The 16,667-nt window shown below is 38.9% G+C and overlaps 1 protein-coding gene across 7 annotated transcripts in view; it reads left to right on the top strand.

The window, feature by feature from the left end:
* The window catches only part of PPFIBP1 (PPFIA binding protein 1), a 177,850-nt gene that overhangs the window by 99,444 nt on the left and 61,739 nt on the right, over nt 1-16,667 (top strand). For all 7 annotated transcript variants that reach the window (XM_060024499.1, XM_069541193.1, XM_069541191.1 and 4 more), the window contains 2 exons: nt 9,969-10,067; nt 14,909-15,114. In XM_060024499.1, the coding sequence (XP_059880482.1) occupies nt 10,004-10,067; nt 14,909-15,114 (270 nt within the window). In that variant the 5' untranslated portion in view covers nt 9,969-10,003. The remainder of the gene's footprint in view (nt 1-9,968; nt 10,068-14,908; nt 15,115-16,667) is intronic.

Raw genomic sequence — 16,667 nt, forward strand, 5'->3', positions numbered from 1 at the left:
TTTTTGCGGTACGCGGGCCTCTCACTGTTGTGGCCTCTCCCGTTGTGGAGCACAGGCTCTGGATGCGCAGACTCAGCGGCCATGGCTCATGGGCCCAGCCGCTCCGCGGCATGTGGGATCTTCCCGGACCGGGGCATGAACCCGTGTCCCCTGCATCGGCAGGCGGACTCTCAACCACTGCGCCACCAGGGAAGCCCCATAGACCATGTTTTAAATAGCACCACTTTAGAGAAAGAAGTAATTTTCAGATGTTTTTGACCCAGTGTAAGATACACTTTCTTACATCATGATGCAGTCCATATGCATGCATGTCCTTACAGACGCACACACACACACACATACACGCGTGCGTGCATGCACGAGTGCGCATTTGGGTGCTGAAACAACTGGAATGTCAGCTCCCTAAAGGCAGAGTGATTTGCCTTTTTTGCTTGTCTTTTCCACTGTTCTGCCTCCAGGACCTGGCACATGGTAGGCCTTCAGTCAGTATTTGTTGCAGGCAGGTATATACATAAAACCAAATCAAAAGTTTCACAAATAATACTTTTATTTCTTGTGAGATGTTCTGATGTCTTCTATTTTATTAAAATAAATGTTGATTATAGTCTACTAAACTTTTTCACTACCTTTTAATCTTAGGGGTTTATAACATACTCCTTTAGAGAGTGCTTATATATAGGCACCTTGCCCATTCCCTCCCTTTCAGAGCTTAGAGGAGCTGTTACCCAGCCCTGCCCTCCTTAGGGGTGCAGTTCTGGGTCTCACATATCCCAGAACTGCTTATCTCTTAGCCAACGAAGACTAGGTTGGTAGCCCTGGGTGGGAAAATAGGAGAGAGATGAGTCCTCAGGTTATAAGACCTAAAAAGAAGAGGTTAGAGTAGGTTAGAAAAATTAGAAGTTGAAACCTGCTCAGGCCCCCTGATGCTTCTGCATCATATCGGGAACTAAGTTTGCAAACTCATAGGAGTAATAACATCATTCCGGAGTAGCACAATGAATTTGGTTCACCAACCTCTTGAAGAGCATGAAAATTCATTTTATGAGATTGTAGCTAGCAAGGGTGATAGCAGTGATCAAATTTATCTTAAAAGTTAAGGTGAGAAGATAGGTTTCTGGCCTGTGCAGCTAAGAGGACGCTCACACTATTTGCCAAAACAGGGAGTATAGGAGCAAGAATAGTTATGACATGACAGTGTGCATGTTTGAGGAGCTCCCGGGGCATATGCATTTGTGCTGCAAGCATTTGATGTCCACCACATGAGACACTGGGGATGCAGAGATCAGAAATACAGTCTCTATTATCAAGGAGCTCACAGTGCAGTCAAGGAGACAGATACTGTAAAATTAGGGGTCTCGTGAAGTCATACTCAGGATGCTCCGGGAGGGCCCAAGGATACCTGAGCTGTCTTGAAAGTGTGTGGATGGATGGAAAGGATGCCTGAGCTGTCTTGAAAGTATGTGTCCCCGGGCTTAGAAGGGGTGGTGCAAGGAGAGAAGTGACAACACAGAGGTAAGAGAGCAGGGCGTGTTCAGAGAAGGGTATGCTGTGCAGTGTGAGAGGCAGGCAGGGGTGGGTGTGCTGGGGGTGGTGTATAATTGGGACTAGAAGCATATGAGATAGGTGGTCCTGGTCAAAGTTGGTGGTCCTGGTCAGGGCATAATAGCTGTTTGATAAATACCTGTTGAATTGAGTGAGAGGCATACTTGGGTTTTGGACTGAAATCTTACTTCTTGAGTGACCTTGGGCAAATCCATAATTTCGTGCAGTCATCATAATAGCTAATAATAGTAGGTAGAGGGAAATGGGCCATCCTTTCCATTTATCGCTAGATCTTCAGATTTACTGACATTTAATACACATCAGTTTTTCAAATAGCAGCAACATCCTTTTATTCAAGAAGTAAAAGATCTTGGCTTATTGTGATGAACTTTAAAAATCAACTCCCTTTGTCACAGCTGTGACAAAGCGAGAGAGAGGCATGGACATATATACACTACCAGACGTAAGGTAGATAGCTAGTGGGAAGCAGCCGCATAGCACAGGGAGATCAGCTCGGTGCTTTGTGACCACCTAGACGGGTGGGAGAGGGAGAGTGGGAGGGAGGGAGACACAAGAGGGAAGAGATATGGGAACATATGTATATGTATAACTGATTCATTTTGTTGTAAAGCAGAAACTAACACACCATTGTAAAGCAATTATACTCCAATAAAGATGTTAAAAAAAAATCAACTCCCTTCTTGTTATCATTCCTACATAACAATAGCTAGAGCCAAAAGGTTCGTTTCCTTTTATTTTAGCCTATTTTCCTTGCTGCTTCATTTATTTGAATACTTAACCATCTTTTGTGGCTCTTCATTTTTGTGAGCAGAAGTAACTCTTTCTAATACACAGTCATTAACATGCCCTCTTTTATGCTCTGCCTTACATCCCTCTGTGAGAGGCTCTTCCATTTTCTGAGCATATGTTTGTGTTTATGCAGGTGGTTAAAATAACAAGTACTTTCTTATTTGGTTTGTAAATATTTGTGAGCCCTTGGTATGCTTGAGGTTATGATAGAAAAATAAAATATTTAAGCCAATTATATCAGGGTCAAGGGTGTTTGCAAATCCTATTGTCTGAAGATATGGATGAAAAAGTTTAAATATTTTATTATGGGAAATCTCAAATATATAAAAATGTAGACAGAATAGTATAGTGTTACCCTATGTACTTATCACTCATCTCAACAGTTATCAAATCATGGCTAATCTTGTTTCATCTATATCTTTACTCTTATTCCCTTCTCCTTTATTATTATTTTAAAGCAAATTCCAGGTGTCATACCGTTTCATCCATTAATATTTTGCTCCTCTCTATTATTACATAAACATTAAAATAATTCCTTAATATTGTCAAATACATGGTGTTCAAATTTCCAGTTATAGCATCAATATTATACTTATTTTTACAGCTTGACAAACTTTTTACATGTGTGTTATGACATTAGATGTCACCCCTGCTGCCAACATCCCCACTCTTTTCAACACTTCCCCTGCCCCCTCGACCCCCATGTTGCCCTTTTCAAGGTGATTCTGAATTAATTTTCTAGGGATGTTAGAGAAGACTGCAGGTGAAAGGATTTGGACTAATACAGTGTGGAGGAGGAAATACGTGATGACAGATACATAGCAGAGAACCAGAAAGCGAGGAGGATTGCATAAGAATATTAAAAAGTTCCAGACATAATGACTGAGTAGTTGAAGTTTAAAGGGAGAGATTTTTTTTCAGGTTAAAACCTGAATTGCTTCTTCAGAGCTGTTATTTTAGATCAAAAGTAGAAGCAGGAGCTGGGGAGAGGAGCTGTGCCCTTGTTTCCCTTGGTAGGCAGTTTGCAACTCCTCTGGGTGGGGCTCGCTGTCCGGAGAGGAAAGAGGGCCTCTTGTGCTCTAGCACAGTGACCGAGTGCGTGTCAGAATCCCGTGGCAGCTCGTACGAACCCTGCCTCTAGACTTTCTGACTCAGTAGATCTTGGCCCAAGGATTTACATCTGAGCCAGCTCACAGGGGATGCTGAGGCTGCGGCAGATCAGGCCCCACACCTTGAGCACCACTCCACAGTCCTTCCTACTCCAGTTTTCAAGGCATTGCTTTGCTAAGATTGTATCGCTGCTTACATGGGAAATCATCTCGTAATGATTGACATCCCTAGTGAGCATCTTGGGGGAAAAAATTGGTGAGAGATCTGTGGGTAATTTATATGAAACTGTTTTGTTTTCATAATGACCAAGTAATAACTTGATGCTCCACCAGCCTAGCTGAACATGTGTAAACATTCTTTCACTGAAGGGATTTCTCCTTTTAAGCGTCTTAGTATCCATCTCTAAGCATGGAATTCGAAGTTCTCTTTCAAACTTAAAACATTTTACCTAAGGAAAGCTGAGAAAGTTAGGACAAATGTCATTCTCACCAAAGTTTAGAAACAGACTTTCTAATTTTCTTACAACCTTCCTTCCTTCCTTCCTCCCTCCGTCCCTCCCTTCCTTCCTTCTTTCCCTCCTTTCCTTCCCTTCCTTCCAGAGAGACTGGGCAGCAGGCCTGACCTGAAACATCAGTTAGTCAGCAACCCTGTAAAAAGTATGGTTTTCTGCCAATGCTTCAGCCACCACACCCATTGCTGAAACATTCCCTGGTATTTTACCTTATTCAAATCTGCTCTAAATGGATCCTGGCCAAGCTTGAAATATATTCAAAATATGCTTTTACATTTTTTTTTAAAACCCATACTATAAAATATGAAGTCTCCTCCAGGAGACTGCTTTTCCAAGGCTTTTCTTAACTTCTTTTTCTTAAACCATCCGAATAGGAAACCACTAAACTGAGGACTCTTGCAAGCAGAGCTGATCTCTGAAACAAATCAGGGGTTTCTCCAGTTTGAACTACAACCTTGCAAACCCCATTCCTTTGTTGTTGTTGTTGGTAGTTGTATTTTCTGGTGCCTTTCCCTTCAGCAAGCCATTGTAGCTATTTACAATCCAGAAATAAATCTGGTATCGTGTGAGAATTCTCGGATGATAAAGTTTTTACCTTCTAAATGGTTTTGACCACCTAAAAGATGAAATTGTAATCAGTAGCTTTCTGGGTAAGCAAAGAATTAGAACAAAAGAAACTGGTTATTCTGAGTTTTATTTTGGGTCTTAGGTGAATATAATTGGATTATTCATTATCCTTTATTCATGATATATTATCATTATAAGGCCATGCATAGCCTACTTATATTCATCCACTTTTTTATTTGGTTCCTTTAAAAATATTGTTTTATCTCTAACAACCATTTTCAATCCTAATTTTTAAAATTTGAGGTGAAACATACAGTGAAATGAACACATCTTAAATGTATTTGATGAGTTTTGATAAATGTATAAACTTGTATAACCAACACTTCCATCAGGATATTGAACAGAAAGTCCCCAGTATCTCCTTCAATCATTCACCACTTCCTGCAAGTAATTCCTACTTTCTGTCACCATAGTTTACCTATTTTTGGATTTCACATGAAAGGAATCACATAGTACGTAGTCATTTATGCCTGACTTCTTTGGCTCAGCATAATGTTATATGTATCAGTCTTTTTCATTGTGGAGTACTCTTCCATTGTATTAGAGTAATATTCCATTGTATCAATATTAAGTATGTGAGAATGCCCAGGGGAATCTTCCTCTCAGAAATGTTTCTGAGGATATAGGAAAATATAGAGCATGGGATTTTCTGAACCCTTTTATTTAGCCTTTAAAAATACTTCGACCCAGGCGTGAAAATTGACATTGCCTTATTAACACAGATGCTCACGAAGTGAGGCTGCCTCTACAGTAGCTTAAGCCATGGGCAAGTCAGACTTTTGATAAATATGGAAGCTCTATTCTTAGCATTAGTGCTTTACCACTTCAGGTTGCTGTTCTTACTCTTCTATATAGTCCTTTAATGCCCATTTCGAGTTTATTGAGACTTATTTTGTGGCCTTGCATACCTGCATGGCCTGTCCTGGTGAATATAACAAGTGGATTGAAAAGAATGTGTGTTCTGCATTTGGATTTTTTTTTAAATATTTGTTTATTTATTTAGCTGTGTTAGGTCTTAGTTGCAGCGCGCGGGCTTCTCTCTAGTTGTGGCTTGCAGGCTCTAGAGCGCAGGCTTAGTTGCCCTGCGGCATGTCGGATCTTAGTTCCCCAGCCGGGGATCGAACCCGCGTCCCCTGCATTGGAAGGCGGATTCTTAACCACTGGACCACTGGGGAAGACCCTGCATTTGGATGTTTTGTTCTATAAATTCAATTAGGTCAAGACGGTTGATAGTGTTGCTAACATCTATATTATTACCTGAATTTTTTCCTGCCTTGTCTGTCATTCTAAAAGAAGGTTGAAAAGGAGGAACAAATGAAAGATGGGACAAACAGGAAAACAATGGCAGGGCAGTAGACTTAAATCCAACCATATCAACAATTACGTTAAGTATAAATGGACAGAATTTGTGTAATTCTCCCTTAATTGTGTCAGATTTTGCCTCATGTCATTTGAAGCTCTGTTATTAGTTGCAAAAACTTTTGTGATTGTTAGGACTTCCTGATGAATTGACTCTTATCATTATAAAATACCCCTCTTTCTTTCTAGTAACACTTGTTGATTGGAAGTCATTTTTCTTATATTAATATAGCCACTCCTCCTTTCCCAGGCTTACTGTGTCTTTGGATTTAACCAGTCTGACAATCTCTGGCTTTTATTAATGTTTATTCCATTTATATTTAATATAATGATAAATTATATGATTGAGTTTATCTACCATTTGCCATTTGATTTCTTTTTCTCCCGTCTCTTCATTGTTCCACCTTTACTGCCTTCTTTTGGATTAAATGAGGATTTTATTAGTAGTCTATTTCATCAACTCAATTGGCTTTTTACTTTGTCTTTTTATTTTATAGTTTTAATGGATTATATTATATATTATTATTACAGCCTGCTATGAATTAGTATTAAACACCTTTGTGAATAAGGTAAGAACTTTACCCCCTTTTATCCACCGAGCCATTAAGACTGTGATTTTTTTCATAAGCCCTAACCACTCTGCATCATGTGGACGGGGGAGTGCCCACAAGTGAAAAGATGTATAAATGTGAATATCACTCATTATGGTTCCGTTTACTCAAGAGCTGAATTCCTCATAGTTTCTACCTGCTTTTGGTCACTCTCCAATTTCTTTAAAATTGTTTTATATGTCATCCAGTGTTTTGTATTGCTATTTGTGGGACAGTAAGTCCAATACAATCTATTCCACTATTATCAGAACTGGAATTCCCATTTAGTCATTTTTAATAGTGTAATAATAACTTTTGAGTCCATCCCTAATTCAGAAACTTGACAGTAACCTTCATTTAACTTTGCAACCCTTTTTCCCATTCTGTCCCTCTACGTCCCTGGCTTAAGGCAGCCATCATCCTGAATTGTGTATTATCGTTCCTTCTTTTCTTTTTGTATAGTTATATTGAATCTATATGTATTTCTAATATATGTGTGTGTATTTATATATTTGTATTTAATTGTTTTTAACTTTATAAAAAGTCTTGCTGAATGAACCAGAGACTTACTTTTTTATTTGCCTTTATATTGCATAGATTTGTCCAAACTACATGTGCATTGTTTTAGTTTATTTTGAAAACTGTATGCAATTACATTGTGTAAATATACCAGTTTACTCATCTCCTCTCACATTGATGGACGTTTGGGTTGTTTTCACGTTTTTGTCCTTGTGACAAGTCCTACTGTGAACATTTGTGTATTGCTCATGGTTATATACCTTGGGGTAAATATTACCTTGGGGTAAATATTGCTAGATTGAAATTAATTCTAGATTAATGCTAATTGCTAGATTAATGTAACTGTTTAATTTTAGCCCATTTTACATTCCCATTACCATTCTGTAAGAGATTCTGTGCATTCACCTCCTTTTACAGTACTTGGTACTCTCCAATTTTTTTGCCAGCTGACTGGGTATAAAATGGTATCACATAGTTATCTTAAATTTCTTGACTATTAATAACATTAAGCATCTCTTCATATTTTTATTGGCTGAAAGTGTTTCCTCTTCTGTTATATGTCTGTTCGTGACTTCACCTCTCCCATTTTTTTAATCAATTTGTAAGAATTCTACACTTGGAATACCACTGAACTACCACCTATATTTAACTAATTTTAATTTATTAAAGAAGTCTTTGAATCTGTCATTCTTCCTGACCACCCTGTTTAATTTGCAAACCTCTCCAAATTCCTGACCCTCTGATCTCCTGAGGATAACTGCTTGATTTTTCTCCTTTAGCACCTACCACCTTTGCCATATTACATACATATTTATTAATTGTGTTTACTGTCTGTCTTGTCCTTACTGTTACATGTAGGATGCTATGTGATAAGCATAGAGATTGAGAGTAAGCATTTATAAATTTTTATAACACTTTAATGTTGTTGTCGTATTTTATTATATTAAACAAAGACTTGGTCTCTAACAAACTGGAAATTTTTAAAAAAATTGATTCTTCACCACCATTTTGAAAAGCATGGCCTAAGTTCTCATACCTCCACGTCATAGAATTTGAAAGATACATTTAACAGAATAGAGAAGAAATAGATAATTACCTGTCTTTCTTGGAAAAGTGTTCCTGCTCTACACAAATTATAGTTGCCAACAAAGACGAATATTTGTTTTTCTAAGTTAGTGTGATGATGAGAGCTTTTCTAAAGTGAGCATTATTTTATTTTATCAGCATTCCCCATGTTTATAGCTGAGCCTGGCATGTGTCTGTCTGTCTCGCTTTTATATATATATATATATATGTATAGTATCTATCGAGATACTATCTAGAGCTCTTTGAAGTTCAGCTTTTAAAATGAAAGGGAATGTAAGCCACTTAATGATATAAAATTCAAGGACCATACACTCTTTGGCTTAATCCTTTGTGTTCTCAATTTTCATGTTTTGAGGTTTCCACCCTGCAGCGTGATCATTAAATTTGCGCCCCACCTCTCTGGACTGTGCACTAGCTAAATGTGCAAGTAGATTTTTGAGAACTCCTAGGTTCATAACCTAGCTTATTAACCCCCTGATTTCTGGGTGACTGTAAATGCGTGCCTTGGGTATTTTTATGCTGTAGTATTTATACATAAAATGGTAGTGATATTTTATACCTTCTGAAGGGAGTAAAGTTCTGGGAAATCCTTAGATGAAATCTATGAATACTGTAAAATCAAAGTAAGATTTCACAATGATTAAATGGCATTTTATTAGAGTGAATGCACAGTAGAGAACTGATCTAAGCAGCTGTTTATCAGAACTGTAAATATGTTTGCAAAAATAAAGTGGTAAGACCTGGTTACTTGGCAACAGAGGGCAAAGGTTTCTTTTAAGCAACACAGCCTTTATTTCCCAGGCGTTTGCTACACCACAGTATCTGCAAAGTAGCAAGAGCCTTACTTAGGCCTGTTGGGAGAATTTATGTGGGTGCTTAGCTGGTACCTGAAATGTATTAATTAATATTGAAAATCACATAATTTACCTTCTTCCTGTTAATGACCAAATTTTTTGCAAGGATAATTTCAGTTTATTTTTTAACTGGTAAAAGAGTGAGTAGATTGTGACACAATTTCAGCCTAAACCTATCTGTGAGATAGGATCAGAGAAACAAAAATTTAATATTATAGTGGAAATCAGACAGACCTAGTTTAAAAACTGGTTTTTGTTATACTTACTTGCTGTCTTTACAGGCGAAGATCAACAAACATCTTTGATCTAATTTATAAAATGAAGAGGAATTTATGCATTTTATAGGGTTCCTCTCATGATAAAGAATTGTGGATAATTTATATTAATGTGTCGGAACCACTGTAGGCACTCAGTACATGATAGCTATTGTTATGTTGCAAAATACCAGTAGACGTGTATGTGCTTATTATATATGTTCCTGAACCATTTTCTTAGACAGATCTTATGGTAATTCCCTATTGCGAAAAAAAAAAAAATTAAAGGCAAAATTGAGAGAGCAGAGATTAGGTGGGGCTGGTGCAGAAAGAACAAGTCTTATCTATGCAGCATCCCTCATGGCCCTGAGCAAAGTTCCACAGCCACCTCTGATGACCTCACAGAGACCCAGAGCTCTACAGAGTACAGCGCGGAAACCATCCTACTGGAGTTTAAACACCGTGGGTGCAAGAAATGTATTGTCCTTATTTTATTAACTGATCAGTTATAGCATGTGGTCCTGCAGTACAGTAGGCAGATGAATGGTCATAGTTTGTTAAATGATTCATTTAATTCAGCTCTAATACTTCACAAATTCTCTGTATTTGACTGCTAGGTGGAGTTATAATTTGATGTTGAATTATCAAACCTGCCAGGAAGCATGTGTCATTTAAGGATGTAATGATAACATCATTATTTTTTCAGATCTAGGTTGGAATTTGCCCTTGACAAATAGCAAAATGATGAGTGATGCAAGTGACATGTTGGCTGCAGCGTTGGAGCAGATGGACGGTATTATAGCAGGTAATCTGCATCCTCTAAAAGACGCAATCATGACATTTACTTTGCTCTCTTGACTTTTTTATTACAACTCTTTTATTACCTCTCCACTTCCATATTTTCATTTATTGTCTCTCTCCAATGCCTTTAGGTTCCCCATGGTTTCATCTTTGTCCCTCTTCTCCAATTTTTGCCAGAATTATTCTTAAATTTTATTTTAAAATGTCAGAAATTCTAGTACCATCCTGGGCTTCTAATCCAGGATAAAGGTGATTCTCGTCCAGATAGTCTGTGGACTGCACTTGGAGGGATACTGCTCTACCCAGTATTCAGGAGTGTTTTGATCTTTTCCCTTGAATTCCACATTCACTTTTCCACCAATGACTCTCACATCTGCTTATTTTTCCAATTCTTTGCTATTCTTCAGGTCCCTATGTCTACCAGCCAACCAGGTACTCCCCTGAAATGTCTTGTAGACACATTAGTGTCATCATTTAAAACATCAAGCTCATTATGTGTATATGTATAACTGATTCGCTTTGCCGTACACCTGAAACTAACCCAACATTGTAAATCAACTATACTCCAATAAAAAATTAAAACAAACAACAACAAAAAAACCCATTGAGCTCATTATCTTTCCTCAGAAGCCCCTCTAGTTGTCTTTGTCTTGGCTAATTTCATAGTCCTCCATCCGTACAGTTTCCTAAAGCAGAAGTTTAAGTCATGCTAGGCACTTCCCACATGTTCCTCCACTTAGTTAATCAAATTCTATCAATTCTACCTCCTACCAAATTCTCCCATTCCCTCCTCTCTAAAATCTGTCTTATCTGTGCTACCATTGTCTTGCTTTATCTAAATAACCCTCTCACTTGATGTCCCTGACACTCTTGCTTTCCTGCTCTAGTCCATCCTTTTCCAGACCACCAGAATCTTTTTTCCAAAATGCCAATCTGATCATCTTCTTTTTAAAAAATCTTCAGCAATTCTCTATTATAGAAGCTGAGCAAAAGCAGTCGACTATCATCTCCTTGTTTTCTCATCATAACTGAGGGGACTGACTAGTGGATGAGCCCTTTTCACTCCCTCGCAGTCCCCCAGGAGTGGTGGCTACCTAAGGTCTCATGTCATATTTTGTGTTTTGTCTCAAGAGGAGGACTTTCATATATTTAGGAACCAATTACAATGAGGAGATGTCTGAATGGGCTTCGGATGGGCTTGTCATGCACACACCTGGCGGTCAGGGTCAGGGTACAGTTGGTCTCTGCCAGCTACCAGGGTCAGGATATAGTTGTCCTGGCCCCAGCTCCTTCACTTTTCTGGTCACAAATTGGACTCTACTCTGCTTTGGTGGTTTGAAGAAATCAAAGGTATTTTCCTCTTCAGAAGGTTCTTCCCTTCAGGGGAGTGTCATGTGGGGTTTGACCTCCTTTGTTATACTTCTATGTCCTGGAGACCCAACTTCAATTGGACCTCTTTTGTAGATTAGACCACACCTTGAGTACTGTATTCGATTCTTAGAATATTATTTTCAAAGTGTCATTGGCAAACGAAAACTTACCTAGAGAAGGTAAGCGTGAAGGTGAAGAGTTTAACAAACTAAGGAACTGGTTATGTTTAACCTAGAAAAGTGTATTCTTCTCAGGGCATAATATTGGGTTGGCCAAAATGTTCCTTCAGTTTTTAAGTAAAAATAAAAGACACGTTTTTCATTTTCACCAAGACCTTTATTGAACAGCATATTCACCCTTCTGTTCCACTACCTTCTGCCATTTTTCAGGCAACTCCATAATTCCGTCTTCACAAAACTTTTAATCTTTTTGAGCAAAGAACTGTTCCAGGTGCCTTTTACAGTCTGCCAGGGAATTGAAATTTTTTCCATTAAGAGAATTTTGTAAAGATCAAAATAAATGGAAATCCGAAGGTGCAATGTCTGGTGAATACGGCAGATGACTCAGAACTTCCCAGCCAAGCTGTAACAGTTTTTGCCTGGTCGTCAAAGAAACATGCAGTCTTGTGTTATCCTGATGGAAGATTATGCGTTTTCTGTTGACTAATTCCGGATGCTTTTCATCGAGTGCTGCTTTCAGTTGGTCTAATTGGAGCAGTACTTGTTGGAATTAATTGTTTGGTTTTCCGGAGGGAGCTCATGATAGAGGACTCCCTTCCAATCCCACCGTATACACAATATCACCTTCTTTGGATGAAGACCGGCCTTTGGTGTTGGTTGGTGGTGGTTCATTTCGCTTGCCCCACGATCTCTTCTGTTCCACATTATTGTACAGTATCCACTTTTCATCGCCCGTCACAATATGTTTCAAAAATGGAACGTTTCCATTATGTTTAAGTAGAGAATCGCATGTGGAAATATGGTCAAGAAGGGTTTTTTTGCTTAACTTATGTGGAACCCAAACATCAAAGCGGTTCACATAACCAAACTGGTGCAAATGATTTTCAATGCTTGGTTTGGATATTCTGAGTATGTCGGCTATCTCCCATGTGGTATAACGTTGGTTGTTCTCAATTAATGTCTCGATTTGATCACTGTCAACTTCAACTGGTCTGCACGACCGTGGAGCATCGTCCAGCAAGAAATCTCCAGCACGAAACTTCGGAAACCACTTTTGACACCTTCTAATAGTCACGGCCCCTTCTCCATACACTGCACAAATCTTTTTTTTTGCGTTTCAGTTGTGTTTTTACCTTTCTTGAAATAATAAAGCATAACATGCCGAAAATGTTACTTTTTTCCTTCCATCTTCAATGGCTACACAAAAGTTCACTAATTTTGATGTTTTTCTTCAATGCACACTGATATGACAGCTGTCACATGCAATCTAACAAAATGGTTCCGAAGTTAAAGACAACTAAGCGGTATTAGAGCCATCGTACAGAAAACCCGAACGAACTTTTTGGCCAACCAAATATATGCTTTTATTTTTTTAATTTAAAATTTTGTTTTATGTTTTAACTTCCTTTTAAAAATTGAAGTACAGTTGATTTGCAGTGTTAGTTTCAGGTGTACAGCAAAGTGATTCAGTTATACATATATATATTCTTTTTTCGGATTCATTTTCATTACAATTATTACAGGATATTGAATATGGTTCCCCGTGCTATACAGTAGGTCCTTGTTGTTTATCTGTTTTATATGATATATGCTTTTAAATAGTTGAAGGACTATTCAGCCATTTACTCTGTCACAGTTTCAGAAAATATAACAACTAGAACCGATTATAGGCTCTTACCAGAGGTTACGTGTAACCTTACACTTTTAGTGAACCTCTAGTCAAGGAGAGTGGTATTTCTGGAACAGTAGTTGAGGGATTACATTTTACATATTCCACTAGATTGGTGTATTTGTTCCTCAGCGCTGGCAGGGCTTCAGGACCAACATTAGAGTTATTAAGAAAATCCAGATTCCCCAGCTCCCACCTCAAACTGAGTCAGCCAAAGCTTTGTGGGTAGTACCTGGATTTATATTTTGAAATTACCATCAGTATTTCTCCAGCTGAGGTAAGAGGGAGAGGAAGAGAACTGACTACAAACATTTGGGGAATTTTTCTGAATACATATCTCTCCCCTCTCCCCACCTTGTTTTGTGATGGAGACTGAACAGAATAGAGGGTTACCATGGGCTCATGTGTTTTTTAATGATATCATCAGATGATCTTAATACTTAAAACTCCTGGAATAGGACATTATAGTCTGTCTGGGTTTTGATGCTTTTCTGTTCTTCCTTCCTCTTGACATACTCTCCTCTATTTTTTCTGAGTTCTTATCTCAACTTTACAGGGTTTCCTGAGGGGGTTGATTGAGACAGTTATGTGGTTCCATTAGCGTTTACCACTGTGCATATCAGTGGTCACCATCAACACAATTTGGTAGATGTTTGGTTCAAATCTTGTGGTCCAGTATTAGGAATATCGATGGAATGAACCAGCTGAAAGAGAATTCCTTTCCCCATTGTGAGAACTGGCCAACTGGAGAGAGAACTTACACGTTGGCTCACAAGTTTCATCATTCGTAAGACCTTCAAATTTGTGAGGTGATGGCCTGAATATCAGAACTGTTGAAATTTGAGTAGAAAGTTAGTATGTATATTTGATGGTATGTATATCTGATAGACCAGAAAATAAAAATCAAAGAGATGAAGAGGTGTATATGGGTGCTTTCAGAATGGGCTGTGAGTCAGTTGTATGGATTTAAGGAGTAGAATGTTTTCTCTAATAAGTAATAGAAAACAAAAAGGGCTGTAAAACTATGTTTTCAAGCTGATGTGATCAAGAGCATTTGATAGTAGGCTGCAAACAAAATCGTGGGGGGGGGAATGTTTATACACACGTGCACATGCATATACAAATGTACACATGTAAGTTATTGAAGTTCTTCAGAGATTAAATTCTGGTCAGTTAACTGGGAGCTGGCCCTCTTACCTTTGAAATTATGCTATGCAATTTCCGCCTCAATGTGTAACTTATTTACGGGCATTTAGAGTTTATGGTTTCTAAAATTTGTATTTTGGGGAATACATGGCTCCACCCAAACTGATCTGCTACCTTATCTTAGCCCTTGTTTCCTTGAGGTCAGCACATCTTACCCCAAAGCCTACCATGCTCTTACTACTCCACACAGCTGCCCCCCGTTAGATATTTGATCATTGGTATTTATCATCAATTGCATGGTTTTTTATCATTTCACCAAATGACTATGCCTCGGAGAGGTTTACATGATTGAATTCTCTTTTCCCTGTTCCTTGTTTGGTCATTCCTCACTGTGACTAGACTTGCTTGCCACCTTCAGCTTTGGTATATTATCCAACATAAATTGCTCTCTCCATGATTTTTTTTTTTTTTTAAACCTAGGTTCTAAGGCCCTGGAATATTCCAATGGGATTTTTGATTGCCAGTCTCCCACCTCCCCGTTCATGGGAAGCTTGCGAGCTCTGCACCTTGTGGAAGACCTGCGCGGGTTGTTAGAGATGATGGAAGCGGATGAGAAGGAAGGCTTGAGGTGCCAGATCCCAGACTCCACGGCGGAAACGCTCGTCGAGTGGCTGCAGAGTCAAATGGTAGATGTCTGCTTGTTACAGGTCCCTCACGGTGAACCTTCTGTTGCTTATTCCAAAATTTAGAACGTAGAATAGCTGATCAGAACAGGAAAAAACAGTCGTAGGGCAATAGGTTTGCCCTGATTTTATCCCTTAAGAGATTCTGATTCCCTTTTGACCCTAAGGATAGTTTTTTTTTTTATATATATATAATTTATTCTTGGCTGCGTTGGGCCTTCGTTACTGTGTGCGGGCTTTCTCTAGCTGCGGCGAGCGGGGTCTACTCTTTGTTGCGGTGCGCGGGCTTCTACTTGCGGTGGCTTCTCTTGTTGCGGAGCATGGGCTCTAGGCGCGCAGGCTCAGTAGCTGTGGCTCGCGGGCTCTAGAGCGCAGGCTCAGTAGTTGTGGCGCACAGGCTCAGTTGCTCTGCGGCATGTGGGATCTTCCTGGACTAGGGCTCAAACCCCTGTCACCTGCATTGGTAGGTGGATTCTTAACCACTGTGCCACCAGGGAAGTCCCAGAATAGTTTTTTTTAAAGTGCTGTTAGTATACATTTCATGAATGCCAGCTGGTCACCTGATTTTACCCATAAAAGTGGACTAGCTTTTCAATTGTGCTTGAATGACCTGCTGTGGCTTAAAACCAAATAGTCCTGTGAGGGGAAGAACAGTTGCACTTAATAGATGCTTTCCTGGTAGTACTGGGAAGTTTACTGTAAAAGGACCCAGTAGCAATTCAAAATAGGGAGTGCAGTGAATAGATACTTCTAATAACAAGGGAGGTTGGTAGCAGTAGTTGATGTCAAGTGCCATCTAGTGGTTGTGGCAGTCATTTCAGTTCCAGTGCATGAGTTAAGCTGTGGATTGGGCTTTAAATGGTGTTCTTATTCACTGAACAATGAGCCTCTTTCTAGGCATCCGGCAGATCTGCCCTTTCCCGGGACATAGTGGTAAATACCGTGGTCTTAGTATGTGTTAAACACGTAAAATCTAGAGAATATCACAAAAATATTCAGAAGAGAAAGTAGAAAAGGTGTTTATTTTGTAAGTATTTAAAGGATATTCAATTTTTAGGAAGATGCATGAATAAGCCTAGAAGTTAATTGTATCAATATTTATATAAAAGCTAATGAAAATTGTATGAAAGAATCAAGATCTGTTTTTGGTCTGTGGTGGAAATGTAAGGTGTTCGCTTTGGGAACCTTAATAAGTACATCCTACGACTAAAGCATTTTCATGTGATGTGACACAAATACCGGTGTTCCCACCCAGTCCCATGCTGGACCTTCTTACCTTTCCGGCCAATATATTGTACCTTCCCATTTCAAGCACAAACAGTACGATCCATCTTTTAGTGGTGGTGCAGCTATGCAACCTTGATAGTTAGAGATATTTTACTTTTTATAATACACAGTGCCTCATTGTTGTACTTTATAATTGCTCTGCAAGTTTCTCCTCTAGAGACTTAAGTATCCAGGTTTGCTGATTTCTTTGGAGAATTGCTTCATGCTCTGAAACCAGACATTTCCTAGCATATTCCTTAGGCTATTTCTACTTCCTCTCTCACCCCTTC

The sequence above is a fragment of the Delphinus delphis genome, chromosome 11 (assembly GCF_949987515.2).
Source record: "Delphinus delphis chromosome 11, mDelDel1.2, whole genome shotgun sequence".
Lineage (NCBI taxonomy): Eukaryota > Metazoa > Chordata > Mammalia > Artiodactyla > Delphinidae > Delphinus > Delphinus delphis.